Below are 15,320 nucleotides of genomic sequence, written 5' to 3'. Positions count from 1 at the left end.
TCAATTCATTTGGCAAAGGCGAAGCAGATGCGTGGGACGGGGTCTGAATTTTAATCATTCGGTTTTACCTGAAACAAAACGGCCAGTCCTTTTTACCATGTGTTTGAAGTTAGGGGTACGGGCAGGGGGAATATAAAATATCATTAAAAAGCCCTCGGATCGTTAGAGAGCTGACAAGAGCCTCGTTAATGAAGCTCGCGGAGTGCCCCGTGGCGAAGTGTCGGAGCGGAGCGCTCCCGGCTCAGCCCCGCCGCCGCTCCCCGCTACCTGCGTGCTGCGCCCGTGGGGCCGCGGCGACGCGCGTGTCCCGGCAGAGCCCCCCCCGTCCCGCAGAGCCGCGGGCTCCGGGCCGTGCTGGGAGCGCGGAGCCCCCCGGCACACCGCGCTTAGCCGGCGATAAGGTGCGAAGGGAGAATTGTCTGTCGCTTTAATCCGTGCCCGAGGGGCTGGGAAATAAAAAGGGAGAGAGAGGGAAGGCGGGAGGGGGTGAGGGGAGGGAGAGAGAAGGAATGGAATCAAAGAGGCGAAAATCCACGCAACCGCTGGGGGAATGCCGGGGCGCAGCTCTGCTCCCGTTCGCCCCGCCGGCTGGCACCGAGTCGGCGACAAACGCCCTGCCAGGGCCGGCGGCCGCGCAGAAGGGCGACAGAAGGGCCCCACGCGGCCAGGGGCACAGCACCCCATTGCCGCTCCTTCCTCTCCCCCGGGAAGCCGCAGCCCCAAGGGACCCCAAGGGACCCAACCCCGGGTTTTGGGTTTTAGCTCCGGCGCACGGCGTGGGGAGGCTGAGGGGGGGGGGGGGGGTGACGACGACTTTGCTGCGTGCGCCGTTCTTCTTCTATCCGTATGTGTGCGTGTGGATGGGCACAAGCGCCGAGAGAAAAGAAATTTTAGAGTAACAACTAAAGGCTTTCTTGTGCAGTTATTTTAAGGGCTTTGTTCAGTGCCTGAAGGGGGATGCGCCCATTTGTTCGGGAGGGGATTCATCACATGCCCCTTTCATGTGAACCAGAGGTTAACAACCTAATGAGCACTTGGTGAAGAGATGAAGCGTGTAAAGAGCCCGATTTTCCCAAATCCCGGCCTGCCGTCTCGGGGCTCCGCCGCTCCAACCTCCGCCGGGCGGGTCGGCCCCGCAGCCCCCGGCCTCAGCGCTCGGGCGGGCGGCGGCAGCCAGCGGCCCCCGCGCAGTGCCCCGCCGGGAGCCGGGGGTCGGCCCCGCCGCTACATATGTTGGGTCAGGTCTGCCCATTGTCAGCGCGTAAAAAGGTGTAAAAACTCAATCGGCTGTAGCTTTTTTAAAGGGAGGGCTTACCCTGGATTTGTTGCATAATGGGTTGTTTAAAAAAAAAAAAAAAAAGTAGAGGGTTGAATTAAAACTGTTCCCTAGTCACTTTTAATTAGACCACTCTATTTAATTAGCAAAGTTGAAACATGCAATTAAAATTAGCTCAGTTTAGCACATATTAAAGGAAATGGGGGACACGGCTCCGGCTCGTACTGAAGCGAAGTGGAAGGAGAAATGGCGCAGCTCGCGTGGAAGCGGCGGTGCTCGGACTGCGGCCGCGGGCCGCTCCCGGTCCCGTAACACCGCCCCTCGGCTCCAGCACCCCCTGCACGAACAGTGAGGTCGGGAGACGGAAGCGGCTCTCTCCGGGCTGCGAGCGTAGGGCGGGCTGTTTGTAAAGCCCGAAAACCCCGTGTTGGGGTCAGCAGCCCGAGCGGGGCGACGCGGAGCCCCGATTTACCGCTTATTCCCTTCCACGAGTCTCCCTCCCTTGTCTCCTTTTCCTCCCCCACTGGGAGCGGGGAAATGGAGTTAATAATGTTTCAGATGGAGGAGAAGTCCGGGCCGACGGGACCCCCTCCGGCGCGCCCCGCCCGGGCCCGGGACTCGGCGGGGCCGGGAGGAATGCGCGTCCTTCCTGCTGGGGGAGGGTAATTTCCATTCGTGTAATATTGGTTTGGGGATAATTACTTTTAATGTCAAAAAGATTTAGTTTAATATCATCTCTATTAGGCTGCTGGGCGGATAATTAAAAGTGAAGATGATAGCAGCAGGGAAACAGATGGCATTTGCTTACTTTGATTCAGTAGGTAAATAATGAAAAAGTCAATGGCAAACCCCCTAGAACAATTGAAACCTTCGAGAGCACCAACATTAGCGGGTACTTACAAACCGTCTTCCGCTAAGAACGAGATGAAAATACACGAATCGAGAACTATATTTCTCTGGGCTGCTTCCGGCCGTGCGTGTCTGCCTTCCCGGCCCGGCAGCCAATGGACGCGCTCTTTTTAATTAAGATTTTACGGCTGTAATTGGGGGAAGATGCGGCGGCACCGCTGCGTGCGGCCCTCTCCAAGTTTTGCACGGAGCTGCGGTGCGCAGGGAGGGTTTGTGGGGAAGCCGAGAGGGAGCGGGGAGAGGAATAAACAGCGGGAAAACAAAAAATATAGACCAAAACACCGAATGCGGAAAGGAAAAAAGGAAAGAAAAGAAAAGAACGAAAAAGATTATGTTGAGTCGTGTCCAACTGTCAGGCTGTGGAGCGCTGCTGTGAAGCGGATCGCGAAGGGCACACGCGGCTCCGCAGCCTCTGCCGGGACCGCTCGTCCTCCGGCCGTCCTGCGAAGGGGCCGCGGCCGAACCGCGCTGTGGGGCTTTGGGGCCGCGGTTCGGTGGGTGCGGGGGTGGATACTCCACGCCTCGTCCCCTCGCTGCGGGGCCCCGAGGCGAGCAGCCCCCGGGACAGACCCCGGGGGTGCCCGGAGGTCTCCCCGTGTCTCGTCAGGGGATGCGGGGCAGTGGCCCCTTCCACACGCGTACGCGGCGCTGCGGGCCGGGACACGGCTGAGGGAGTCCCGACCGCCCCGAAACGCGGCTTTGTGTCCGGGCTGACCCGCAGCCAACGCGGGTTTTGAGCGAATAAAACCAAAGGCGCGCGTCGCTCGTCCTGCTTCTCAGGTTTGGGGACCGTGAGAGCTCCCGGAGCATCGGAAGGAACGGTTACTGTTAAAATACCGCTGAAAAGTGACAGTCAGGGTCCGGGCTCCTGTTTGCTCGGGACACTTTGTACGAAAACGGCGAGAATCATTGGAACCCGTTTGGAAGCGTCGCTTTCGGCGGCCGGGGCTGGGAGGAGGCGGCAGCGGGATTCGGCTGTGGCCGCGCTGGGATGGGGAGCGGGCCGGGCCGGTAAGGGGCAGCCGCGCCGCCGGGAGCCTTCCTGGGGCTGCGGAGAGAGCGGGGCGTGGGAACCCGTTAAAATCTCGTGGCGGAGCCGAGAAGCTCTGACAGACGTCTTCGGCGTTGCTGAGACCCGGGGCTGCGGTCTATACTCTTGCGATAAATACACATGTATTTTCTAAATAACAGTTGAATATTTCGGTGTTGCATTCGTACTAAGAGCGACATTTGGAAAAATAAAAATAAAAATAAAACAAAGCCCAAACCAACCCGCGTCCGGGGAAGTGTTGGGGATAGGAGTGTCTGCAGGACTGCCCCGGGACAGAGGTGAGGAGGGCGCAGAGCGCTGCGTTCCCGTGCCGTGCCGACCCCACACGGACACCGCAGCGCTGCAGCCTCGGAGCGGTGCGCGCCGCCCGGGATGGAGGAACCGCGCAGCGCTCACAGCGCCGAAAGTCCGTCGCCGTTTGCAATGTGACCAAAGAGTGAGGCTCCAGCAGCAATCGCGGCGTCTCACAGAGCAGCTTCGCGACTTTCTTTTATTGCGTATTTTTTTCCCCCCGTGGCTATTTCCAAAATAGATCACTTCTAACCGCCGTGAACGGCAAGAATACATCAGCTCTTTCGTTTATAGCGGAGCTGAAAGAGAAGTGAGAACGGAAAGCGTCCGGTGCCACCGACTGCTGCGGCAGAGCGGGGGGGAACGGGATCTGCGGGAAAATAAGAGCAAAGCCGCAGCACAGCGCCGGGAGGAAGAGGGGACTTCTTCCCTCTCTCTCCCTGTACTAAGCCGACACTACTCAATATTTTAAATGTTCCTCATCTGCCCGATGGAGTTCTACGAAATCCCACTGAAATCGGTTGAGTGGAGAAATTTTCCCAAGAGAGTAAAATAGTGTTTGCAAATAAAATTACATCGGATATTTTCACGGCCGTGTTAAATAAAGGTGTTATAACACCTACATCACGGGTGCCGGCGGCAGCTGCACGCACGGAAAGTCGGTGGGAAAGCGCTCGTTTCGTAAAAAGAAAGAGAAATAAAAGCTGGAAGTGTAATAAAAATACCAGAAGTTGGAGGGATGCGCTGCCTCGCAGAGGTGCTTCTCGTAAGCACGGGGTGTGACGGCGGGGAAGGGGCACCGAGCGCTGCTATCCCTACAGCGGGGCGCGGCCCTCCGCAGCTCTCCGCGGAAAGCGCGCGGCTGCGGGCCGGGGTCAGCGGGGCAGAGTGCGGGGGAAAGCAAGGGAAAAGGGGGCGAGGAGAAGCAGGGCACGGTAAGGCGAGCAAAGCAAAGCAAAGCGCAGCGAGTAAGGCAAGTGAGGCCGGGCGCTTCGCTCGTGCCCGCTCCGTGCGGCTCACAGCGGCTCCCAGCCGCGTCCCGTTCCAGGGAAGGAGCTGCGGGGCTGGGAACGGGGGGCAAAAAGTGTGCCGCGGAGCCCGGAGGTGTCCCGTGGGAAACGGAGGTGCGAGCCCTCGGGCAGCGGGAGCCGACGTTCCCCGCCGCACCTCCCGAGCTGTTACCGCCTCCCCGCGCGGGCTGCCGAGCGGCGGGGGTGACGTCAAAGCGGGGTGGTTAACGGTGGTTAATGGTAAAGGCGCACCGCTCCCAGCCCGAGCTCCGCACCGGGCCCCGCGGAACGGCAGGGCGACGGCGGGCAGTGCGGGATGCGGCACTCGGGGTACCGCGGGTCTGCGGGCGCTGCGGCATCCACCTGCGGGGCAGAGGGGCGGGGTGAGGGAGAGGGAGAAACAGAACGAAAGGGAGAGAGAGAAGGGGAGAAACGGAGAAAGAGCCAAAGGGAGAGAAGAGAAAGAAAAAGAGCGAAAGTGAGATAGAAAGAAGGGCGTCGGTAGATAGCCTACAGACGGAGAGAGATCGTTAGATTCTATTACAAAACAGCATCTCCAGGTGGAAGGGAGACCTCGGACTGCCTTGTCACTGTACTGCCCCCCACCCTTGTGACAAGTGACACGCGCAAAAAATGAAAGAAACCCAAGTAGTAGGCGAGGCGATTACAATTTCAACCGGATTAAAGGAAAAAAAGTCGGACTCAGGTAGCGAGCGATCGAGCACACTTTTACACGCACGCACACCCACCCACGCCCGCTCCGCGCTCCCCCCGGACCCTCCCGACTCTCCGCGGGCGCGGCGCGCTCTGGCAGCCGCCGGGCGGACGCGGCGGGCCCGTCGGGCGGCCAATCAGAGCGGCGCCTCCCGCCCCTGGCCAATAGCAGGCGCCACATTGTTGTCAAATGTTGCCTAATGGCAACGCGGGGCGCAACAATAGCGCGAGTGGCGGCGGGCGGCGCGGCGGCGAACGCGCTCTCCCGCTCTCCAGGCAGATCCGGCCGCCAGGGCCGCACGCGCCGAGCGGTGCGGAGCGCGTCCCGAGCGGAGCCGGCCCGGCCCGGCCCGACCCGACGGGGGAAGCGGGTCCCGGCTCCGCCGTCCGCTGCCTGAGCCGGGCCGGGGCTGCGGTCCGAGCCTGGCATGGTGCGGCGGCTCGTGGGGCATTTTTTATTTTTTACTTTTTTTTTTCTTTTTTTTTCCTGCTGGATTTTAGTCGGCGAGATCGCGTCGTCGGAGGTGCCGCCGTGCCGTGAGGGTGTCCGCAGCTAAAGCGGGGAGCGGGGAGCCGGGCGGGACCGCGGCGGGATGCGCTCGGGGCCGCCCCGCCGGGTGAGCGGAGGGCAGCGCTGAGCGTCCGGGGTCGGCGCGCCGAGGCCGTATCGGGCGGGCGCGCGGCGGGAGCCGCACCCGGGAGGTGCCGGGATGGAGCTGCGCTCGGAGCTGCCCAGCGTCCCCGCCGCGCCCCCCCCGGTGCCCCCCAGTTCAGTGGCGGCGGCGGCGGCCGCGGCGGCGGCGACCCTGCCGGTGAGCGTGGCCGGGAGCCTGCTGCGGGCCCCGCCGCTGCTGCTGAGGGCGGCCGAGAAGTACCCGCGGACGCCGAAGTGCGCGCGGTGCCGCAACCACGGGGTGGTGTCGGCGCTGAAGGGCCACAAGCGGTACTGCCGCTGGAAGGACTGCATGTGCGCCAAGTGCACGCTGATCGCCGAGCGGCAGCGCGTCATGGCCGCCCAGGTGGCGCTGCGGCGGCAGCAGGCGCAGGAGGAGAACGAGGCCCGCGAGCTGCAGCTGCTCTACGGCACCGCCGAGGGCTTGGCCCTGGCGGCCGCCAACGGCATCATCCCGCCCCGGCCTGCCTACGAGGTCTTCGGCTCCGTGTGCGCCGGGGCCGGCGGCGAGGGAGGCGCCGGCGCCTCAGGTGAGGCCGCGCCGCGGGGGGACGGGGCCGCGGGCCGGGGGGCTGCGGGCCGGGCTCCGTCCCCCGGGCGGCCGCGCTGACGCGCTCTCTTCCTCCCTTCTCCCCCCGCGCCCCGCAGAGCCCAAGGTGCAGAAGTTCGAGCTGTTCCCCAAGACGCTGCTGCCCGGCCGCGCCGCCACCCCGCAGCAGGCGGGCGGGAAGCCGCCGTCCCCCGACGGGGAGTCCGCGCCCGGCACTTCTTCCCCGGACGGCCGCCACGGCTCGGGCTCGGAGAACGGCGACGGAGAGTCCTTCCTCAGCTCGCCCGTCTCCAAAGGGCCGAAGGAGGGCGAGGAGAGCCCGGGCTCCATCAGCCCGCTGGGCTCGGACTCGGGCTCGGAAGCGGACAAGGACGAGCGGGACCCGTCACCCTCGGCCGGCGGCCGGCAGCGGACTCCCATCGACATCCTGACGCGCGTCTTCCCCGCGCACCGGCGCGGCGTGCTGGAGCTGGTGCTGCAGGGCTGCGGCGGGGACGTGGTGCAGGCCATCGAGCAGATCCTCAACAACCGCGGCCCGGAGAAGGGCCCCGAGGAGAGCTGGGCTCGGGACGGCGCCCTGCAGGGCCTCCCGCCCGCTCCCGCCGCCCATCACCGCCCGCTGATCGCCGGCGCCATGGCCCCCGCCATCGGCGCGCTGGGCAGCCGCTCCGCCTTCTCCCCGCTGCAGCCCAACGCCACGCACTTCGGGGCCGAAGCGGGCGCCTACCCGCTGGGCGCGCCGCTGGGACTCAACCCGCTGCGCCTCGCCTACTCGGCGCACGGCCGCGGCCTCGCCTTCATGGCCCCGTACTCCACCGCCGGCCTCGTGCCCGCGCTCGGCTTCCGCCCGCCCGTGGACTACGCCTTCAGCGACCTCATGCGGGAGCGCTCCGCCGTGCACAAGGAGCAGGTGTACTCCGGGGGGCTGTACGGGCCCATGGTCAACAACAACCCCGAGAAGCAATAGCGCGGCGCGAGGTGTGCGCGGGAGCGTCGGGGCGTGGGTCCCTCTGCGTGCTTATGGCCATAGGCACGGATATCTGCGGTGTGGGGTGCGCGCGCTCCCCCCGCACGTACGTATATATATGTATACTAGCAAGTGTATAATGTTATAAAATGGAAATCTAAGTTATTAATGTAACTCGTAGGTGAACTCGGTATTAACGTTAAGCTAAGGGTTAGGCAGCGTGTCGTAACGCTTCCCGGCGTAGAGGCAAAATCTGTCTCCGGACCAAAATGCACCGCCCTCCCTCCTCCCCCGGGGCTGCACACACGCACGGAGCGCCGTTGGCCGTCCGTAGGGGCCGGTGGGTGATTGCCTCCTCCGTGTGTGATCCCAAGGACATTGCTTTCTTGTTGCGCTGTAGCGATTCTTGCTGTTCTAACAGGTAACTCTGTGTTTCCATTTCATAGAAATAAATGTTATTTTCTATTAAAAAAAAACAAAGGTATAAGTGGAAGTGGTGCTTTGTCAGACGGTGAGGGTGTGCTTTGGGGAATGCATGTGGCGAGCGCAGTATTTAAAGGAGTTTATGACATTTATACGAGCGCGTTTAATTACGTTTTATCATCGTTAAAGCAGAAAGCTGTCGGAAAATGTACAAATAAAAGCTCAGCGTGCAGATGGGAGTGACTTCCTATCACCTGGCGTTGTCAAAGCCGTTTGTTTCCAGTTCTGCTCTTATTCACGCCCGGAGAAATAAACCAGCAGCGCACATTCAGCCGGGCATTTCCCCGACTACCTGAAATATTTTGCCGATAGTCTATTTTTTAATTATTATTATTTTTATTTTTTTGCCATTTTCGGACAATCTGACGTTGCAGAAGCGCGGTTACAACAGACGTGTGGAGGTGCAGCACTCCACCGCCCCCCGCCCGTGCGTGATTTGTTTACTGTAATTTATTAACAACCTTTTACTTTTCCTTACAATAGCGAGCGGTTGTTCTCCAGGAGCGGCTCCCGCGGCGGGGAGCGCCGGGCCCGGGAGAACGATCCCTCCCGCAGGAGGAGTTCGGCGCCGGCGGAATTCAGGCTGTCAAAGCTCCTCGAGTCGGTCGGTACGGAAGGCCCATCCCGGCCGCGCTGTGCGCGCTCTCTCTTCGCAAAGAGCTCCGCAAATACCGCTGCGCGATGACACGGAGGGGCGCGGGGGGCGGCCCCGCTTATTGCGGAGAGCCCCGGGCTGAGCGGGGGCTGCAGTGGGAAGGAACCCGGCCGGCCCCGTGCGCTGTGCGCTGGGCGCGGTGTTGGCGTTCCTCCGGGCAGCCAATAGTGCGGATCGCTCCTCGGTAAACACTGCTGACCCCGGTCCGTCTCGGAGCGGCCAAATCAATATCGAGAGGGAAACTTTGCGGAGTGTCGTGTTCCAAGGGCGGGGGAAACTTAATATCACTACAATAAAACGGTTTAATAAAGAAGGGCTTTAATAGTGAGCTAATTTGATTGAGTTTCCTAATTCCACTTTAATTGGAAAAGGAGTTGTCTGTTTGGCTATAAAGCACCGGGGTTACGTTAGACTGGAAAAAGAAAGAAAGAATGAAAGAAAAAAAAGATGGAGCATCTGAATAAACTTTTTTTGGTGTAGGTCGGCTGACTTGGTGCAGGATGGGTTTCCCTGCCCAGCGCCATGAATGGGCCGCAAAGAGCCACGTTCGAGCCCTGCTGGGAAAGGCTCGGGGGCTGTTGGTTTAACCCGGCTCTGTCTTAGTTAGAAAGGGCCGTGGCGGAGGCAGAGCGGGGCGTTTCCAGAACTGCCGTGCCTTGGGCTCGGGTTCATAGAGCCGGCAACTGGGGATCACAACCATTAATTCTCATATGGGGGGAGCAGGACGGGGTGAATCCCTATGGATATCATTCCTGTGGGTGCCGCACAAATCCCAAAACCTTGAGTTTGCAGATCCGCATAAGGAAGCCTCTGGCAGCCATCAAATACTCAGCGCTCTTTCAGAGTGAAATAAAATGCCGTCACTTGAATAAAAATCCACGGAATCGCGTATCAATTATTTGTGAGCCGGCGGCTGCTCGCAAACTTTGCTGTTAATTAAATCTTAATCCAGCGGTCTCAGGGACGGAGGCGGCTGTACATACAGCGGGACACGTTCCGCAGTTACATGAACTGCTGCAGTGTTTAATATGAATCAGCCCTAATCCACAGCATAATAAAGATCAAATTAGACTAACCATTTAGTAGCGAAATGACATTCCTTCACCTAAAATGAACCGCTCGGTGCCCGTTCGCGGGAGGCCGCCCGCAGCAACTCCGAGCCCGTTGGGGCCATTCCTGTCCCACCATGCGCCAGAGCCGCGCCCCCGCACGGGAGTAAAGAGGGCCGGGGGTCGCTTCCCTCCGGCTCCGCGTTTTGCCCGGCTGGGAGCGGCTCTCCCCGTCCCCTCATCCCGCTGCCTCCGCGGGACGTGTCCCCTTCGTTTCCCCCAGCTGCGCGTCCCTGTCCCGGGGCTGGTCCCGAGGTGGGAGCACGTAGCTCGGGCCCGTGCCCGCACACCGACTTGTCACGTTCCCCGGGAGAAGGGACACCTCTGTCTGTCCTTAAGTAGCGGGCACCCCCGTGCTGCCATAACATCCCCATAGCAACTGCAGCAGTCACCCCTGTGCCAGAACAACGACGACCAGAAAACATTTCCTATCTCAGTGCGAATAGCAGGTGAGGTCCCCGAGGATGAGCAGCTCCACGGCCCGAGGGCGGCCCCGGGGCTCCGTGCATCCCGGGGGGCAGCGGCGATGCTGGAGCCCGGCGGCAGCTCCGCGGCTCGCTGCCGCTTTTAGGGTCCGTGAAGACACGTGGAGGTCCATAGCGATGTCCATCTCGTTTCAGTTGGGTTCCACCAGAAATGCCAGGTTTTGTTTGTTTGTTTTTTGCAAAAAACATTCTTGTCTCGTTACTGTTCTTTTCCAGCATCCTTCCTCCCCCGCTACCCCCCCCTCCACCTTTCCAATAGAGGAAGAACGAAAACCCGCTGCTGGGTCTGAGTTAGAAGAAAAGAGACACAAAACTCAAATTTACACAGTGCTTTGCCCTTTTCATTTCTAAAACGAACTTCTCATTCTCGGGGAAAAAAAAAAAAAAAAAAAGAAAAAAAAAAAAGAAAGAAAGAAGAAAAAGAAAAAGAAAAAGAAAAGAAAAAAAGACAAAATGAACCCTGGCAGTCGTTTTCATCTAAAAGCTGTCCCACCAACCAGCTCCCTGTGTTTCTGCTTAAGTAGGAAAGCCAACAAACTGAAGGAACTCTCTTGACCCGAGGGCCAAACGTGCTGCTGGGCACTACCCTGCACGGCACAGTTCGGCTCGGCTCGGCACGGCTCGGCACGGCACTACATCGGCACTGCATGGCACTGCACTGCACGGCTCTGCGCTGTACGGCACTGCATGACACCGCATGGCATGGCACGGCTCGGCACTACGTTGGCACTGCATGGTTCTGCATGGTACTGCGTGGCTCGGCGCGGCACACAACCCACTCCTACAGGCAGGAGCAGCCCGTACCGACAACCGCAGCCGATCCCGGCGCGGCCCTGCCCGCTCCTCGAAGTCTCGGGATTTGAAGGGAATTACTGAGGTCAGTGTCAGTGAGGGGACCCGGCCGGGATGAGTGCGGGGCGGGGCAGGATGCAGGCCCGCCCCAGGGCAGGTGCGAGAGGTTTAGCAGGGGGAGGTGGAGCTGTTTGGAGGAGTTGCTCTGCTGGTGGAGGGAGGTAGGAAGTAAGAAGTAGGGAAAGGCCTTTCTTTGCACAGCTCCTGTGCCGAGCAGTAACTGTGAGGCGAGTCCCAGCGCAGAATGGCAGCTCAGGGCCAGCAGGGAGCTGGGTTTATAGGAGCTAAGGGAGAGTTCAGTGCAGTGGAGGGGGGGGGGGGGGGAAGGCTGGGAAATGCAAGGTTGAAGCTGCCAGAACGGGCCCTGCCTGGAGAGCCTTCAGAAGCTGATTGCACACAGTGCTAAGCAAGAGGAGGACGATGCTCTGTGCAGGATTTTCTCTTTCAAGGAAACTTGAAAAAAGAAACTCAAAAAGTTCTTAATTTCAGTTATATATCAGATTGGGAGATCCAGTTACATGTGTGCTCACAGGCAGGCTGAGCAAGCAGTCACCAGTGTAAAATGGTGATGACTGTTTTTATAGAGACTCACGGAGAGCTCATGTGGAAGCAAATAAACGAGAGAGATGGAAATGTTTAGGGACAGGAAGGCATTACTAGCAGCCCCAACTGCAGTGGGCTCTCTGCTGAGCATTTCTGACCATGGCAAAATCGGAGTCTTGCTCCATTCTAATGAGATAGTGAGCTCCCATTTGTCAGCAAGTCAGTTTGGAGATGTTTTTCCTGCCTTATGTTTCTTCCTTTTTTACATAACTGTTGTTTCGGACTTTGTCAATGTACTGTAAAGCTAGTAAGAATTATATTAGGGGTTCTCTATGGTGATTATTATTATTTCTCAATACAGGAAAAGATGATAAATGACTGGGGATGACACACCTTGATTAATTGCAGAAAATGATGTAGAAATTCCAAGAAAACAGTCTCCTGGTCTCTTACTGTCCCTCAATAGTTATAAATCTGCTACGTGTGTCTTCATAAAGTAGCTGACTGTTGAAGTTGGCATATGTGATGGGTAGGATCTGCACAGATGTGCGTGGGGTTGTGACAGCAGGGCAGACGTTTGGACGGAAGAAGGAAATGGAAAGGAAATCAGCAACTGAGTGAATCTTTTGGTGAGGTCTGACAGGCAGATGGAAAGCATGAATTACAAAGGCTTTTAAAAAGATCTGTTTGGGGTTTATGTTTACAGAGAGATTTAACAAAACTGGCTGGCCTTAAAATGCAGAGGTCTTCACTAAAATCAGATGTTTGGAAGTGCAATGGGTTGCTCACCCTGACCCAGAATATAGAAGAGGTTCACAGAGATTCAACAAGACATGAGCAAGGCTGGTGAGGCAGTGCCCCTGTAAACCATTCAGCAGATTCTGAAAAGGGCTTAGAGGTCAGTGGGTTGTGGAGTCGGGGAAGGGAGGAGGGCATGACCCCTACTGAAGAGAGCTGCACCTAGGGACTATGAGCTGCCAACCGAGAGCATCTAGGACAGCAGGAGAAGGCACTGTCAGAACAAGCTTGGATTTGTGCAGCAGGGACTGACGTGCTGATGGAACGGCTTTATGGGGAACAAAGGTAAAAATGTTACTTTACTTTCTTGTAAGTGGGATATAGGATATTGATTTCTTCTTATGGCTTGGGGAAGCCCGTGGTTTTCTTGGGTAGAACCTATGGATTTCCCCAGTTTTCTAAATCTCCCTCTTGAAAGGTTAGCTACAGCTATTTACAGCCAAATGAAAGGGGCTAACGCCGGAGATTATAATTTAAAGAGCTTTTGCTTTGCAAGGGAAGACTTGGATATCTCACACTAGTTATGAGAATTTAATTAAAGACCTGTTCAATAGGACTAAATGGCAGGTGTTCATGCACACAGAAGATGGAATAAAACTGCAGTGCTCAGTCTAGTGCACTAAAATGAAGCTGCAAGATATGTCTGGCCCTTTCATGCCTAGAGGGATGAATTATAGTTAATTTTGCTCATGATTCCTTGCTCCTTCACAGAAAAGATAATCCTAACGCAGTGGGACCAAGAGTAAGAAAATACTCTAAGACATCTGGCAGGCACACCTGGGACAGTCGTTCCACTCCCTCTCTAAACCCCACAGCCTTCTTCATGAGAACTTTACCTTAACCAGTGAAGCTCAGAGTTAACAAGGCCTCTTTACAAGTTATATCCCCTTCTTGTGCAATGGGCAAAAAGGATCTCAAAACTGCAGCTAAATTAGTTGTGGTTAGGTGGGCTGAATTAAACAAGATCAAATGATATGCCATAAACTGTAAAAAGCTAAGACTGATATGGTGGAGTCATTGGTAAAGCCTCTATTTCTCTTGGGTGCCTCAGCAAGGTAGGTGCTGCATCTGATGGACGTGGAAGATATTGGGCAGAGGCTCTCTCATTAAGAAACTGCCTGCTGGAACTCCCTCCAGCCACCTGGCATCCAAAACGCAACAGCGGAAGGGATCCTGTTGGTGTTTTTCAGTAAATGTTTTGCACAGAGCCATCTTTGTTGACTGTGTCTATTGCTTTGCAGTTGTTTATGGCATCATTAATCTTTTTCCAGACTTAACTGAAACTCATGCTTTACCAATCCAAGGATTAACTTCATCATAGCAAAAATTGTTTTTTAATTACATTTTCATTCCAAAGAGGACAATTTTTTTTAGACAGATCCTCAGATCATGTTGTCTCAAATATTTTATTTTTTTTTCTTTCCAACTACTATTTTTGTTAAATTTCATAAAAAAAAAAAAAACTTGAACAGATGAAAACTTTCAATGTTATTTCTTTGCTTTCTGAGCATTGTTTTTTTTTTTTTAAATAATAATATGTTGTGGTTATTTATATTAAATCTTTGGAAGGCCTTGGGAGCAATAAAAGCAATTACAATATTGTATTAGTGTAATGCCCTGATTGGCAGTAATTGGGTTTTGTTTTGATGCAAATGACCGTGATGTAGTCTCTTTTCCTTCAGTTTAATTTTTGATGCAGGTCTCACATGTTATGTTTACAGATTCTGGCCTCACCTTTGTTTCTTCAAAAAACCAAGCACTGGATATTACCTTGAAGCAGGATGCATAGCACAGAAGTGCTTCCTGTGACAGCAACGTGCTGCTGGTGCTCTATGGTTGTGGGCTCCCGATCTGTTCAGAGATTAATTAAATGAAATGATTCTTGAAATAGGCAGGACTGACATTTCATCTGAGTGTGGTACATTTAAAGTAAATCATGTTTATTTCTTATACCACGTCTTTAGAAAGGTACAGTTATCCCTTATCTTTACAGGTTGGTTTGTTTAACTTTCTCTGGCTTATTCTCGTGGAATAAGAATGAGATATTGCTGTTGCAGAGGAGCACTGGGACCTTGTAAATGAAGGAAGCTGTGAGGTTTTGTAGTGAAAACTGCACAGGAGTCTCAGAAGATTTGGTTTGTGTACTAAATTCTGCTTCTTATTTATCAACACTCTGTGACCTTGAGCTACTCAAAACAATTTCTATTAAAAATAAATGTCAGTTTTCAGTTTTAACATGAGATGTATAGGACTTGAATTGCAGACTTCTGTGTTACTTGAGTATTTATTTTTAATAAGGGTCCTAATTAATCGTGCAATCTCTATTACAGGAAAGCTCTCCTGGACTCTGTCTTCATTCATTAAAATGTGTCAAATTCCTCAGAGTTTAGAGCAGAGCTCTAACAATGGCAAAAGAGACCCTACGTCCTGGCTATATACTAACATGTGCCAAAGAATAAGCTTGTTAATAAGTACTTGTTCAGTGAGAAAGTATAGCAACAAGGGGTTACATATTTCCTCACTTCCCACTACATGAGCAGAGCCCCGACTTGGTTCAGGAAGCTATACTGTTGTGAGACACGGAGAAGTAAAATACGTTCTGCTTTATAATAAGTAATTCCAGCTCTGTCTAATTAACACTTCCTAGTGTTAATTGTAACCCTTTGTTCTGTGTTTTTCAGGGACAATATTTCCCAAGTACCGCTGATGAAATGTCAGGCAGGGGTAATAATTTTGTTTTCCTTGCTATTATAACATTGTGCCATAGATATAGTTATATACAGAGCTACCTGCCAATCAACCAACAGAGCAAACAAGATGAGGAAGTGCAAACTTTCTCCTTAGAGAGCTCCTTAGGCAGACAATGATTTATGAGTTCTTCACCAAGAGAACTTGCATTGAAAATGGCTATTCCTACTGGCATTACCTTACTGTGATTAAAAATAATGAATAAT

At 55.3% G+C, this 15,320-nt stretch overlaps 1 protein-coding gene across 2 annotated transcripts; it reads left to right on the top strand.

Moving 5' to 3' along the window:
- The first annotated feature begins 5,924 nt into the window (after positions 1–5,924).
- DMRTA2 (DMRT like family A2) lies at positions 5,925–8,905 on the top strand. 2 transcript variants are annotated; one of them, XR_005861879.2, is made up of 3 exons: positions 5,925–6,454; positions 6,573–7,862; positions 8,408–8,905. XR_005861879.2 is itself a non-coding variant. In XM_015291226.4 (2 exons), the coding sequence occupies exons 1-2, from the start codon at positions 5,962–5,964 to the stop codon at positions 7,439–7,441; spliced, it is 1,362 nt and encodes a 453-aa protein (XP_015146712.1). In that variant the 5' UTR covers positions 5,925–5,961; the 3' UTR covers positions 7,442–8,096. The 2 variants fall into 2 exon arrangements, 1 of the variants encoding a protein (XP_015146712.1); XM_015291226.4 differs by lacking the exon at positions 8,408–8,905 and having other exon boundaries at positions 6,573–8,096.
- The last annotated feature ends 6,415 nt before the right edge of the window (positions 8,906–15,320 follow it).

Source organism: Gallus gallus, chromosome 8 (assembly GCF_016699485.2).
Source record: "Gallus gallus isolate bGalGal1 chromosome 8, bGalGal1.mat.broiler.GRCg7b, whole genome shotgun sequence".
Classification (NCBI taxonomy): Eukaryota; Metazoa; Chordata; class Aves; order Galliformes; family Phasianidae; genus Gallus; species Gallus gallus.
The sequence above is the reverse complement of the archived record's forward strand: the minus strand, read 5'-3'. Positions and strand labels throughout refer to the sequence as shown.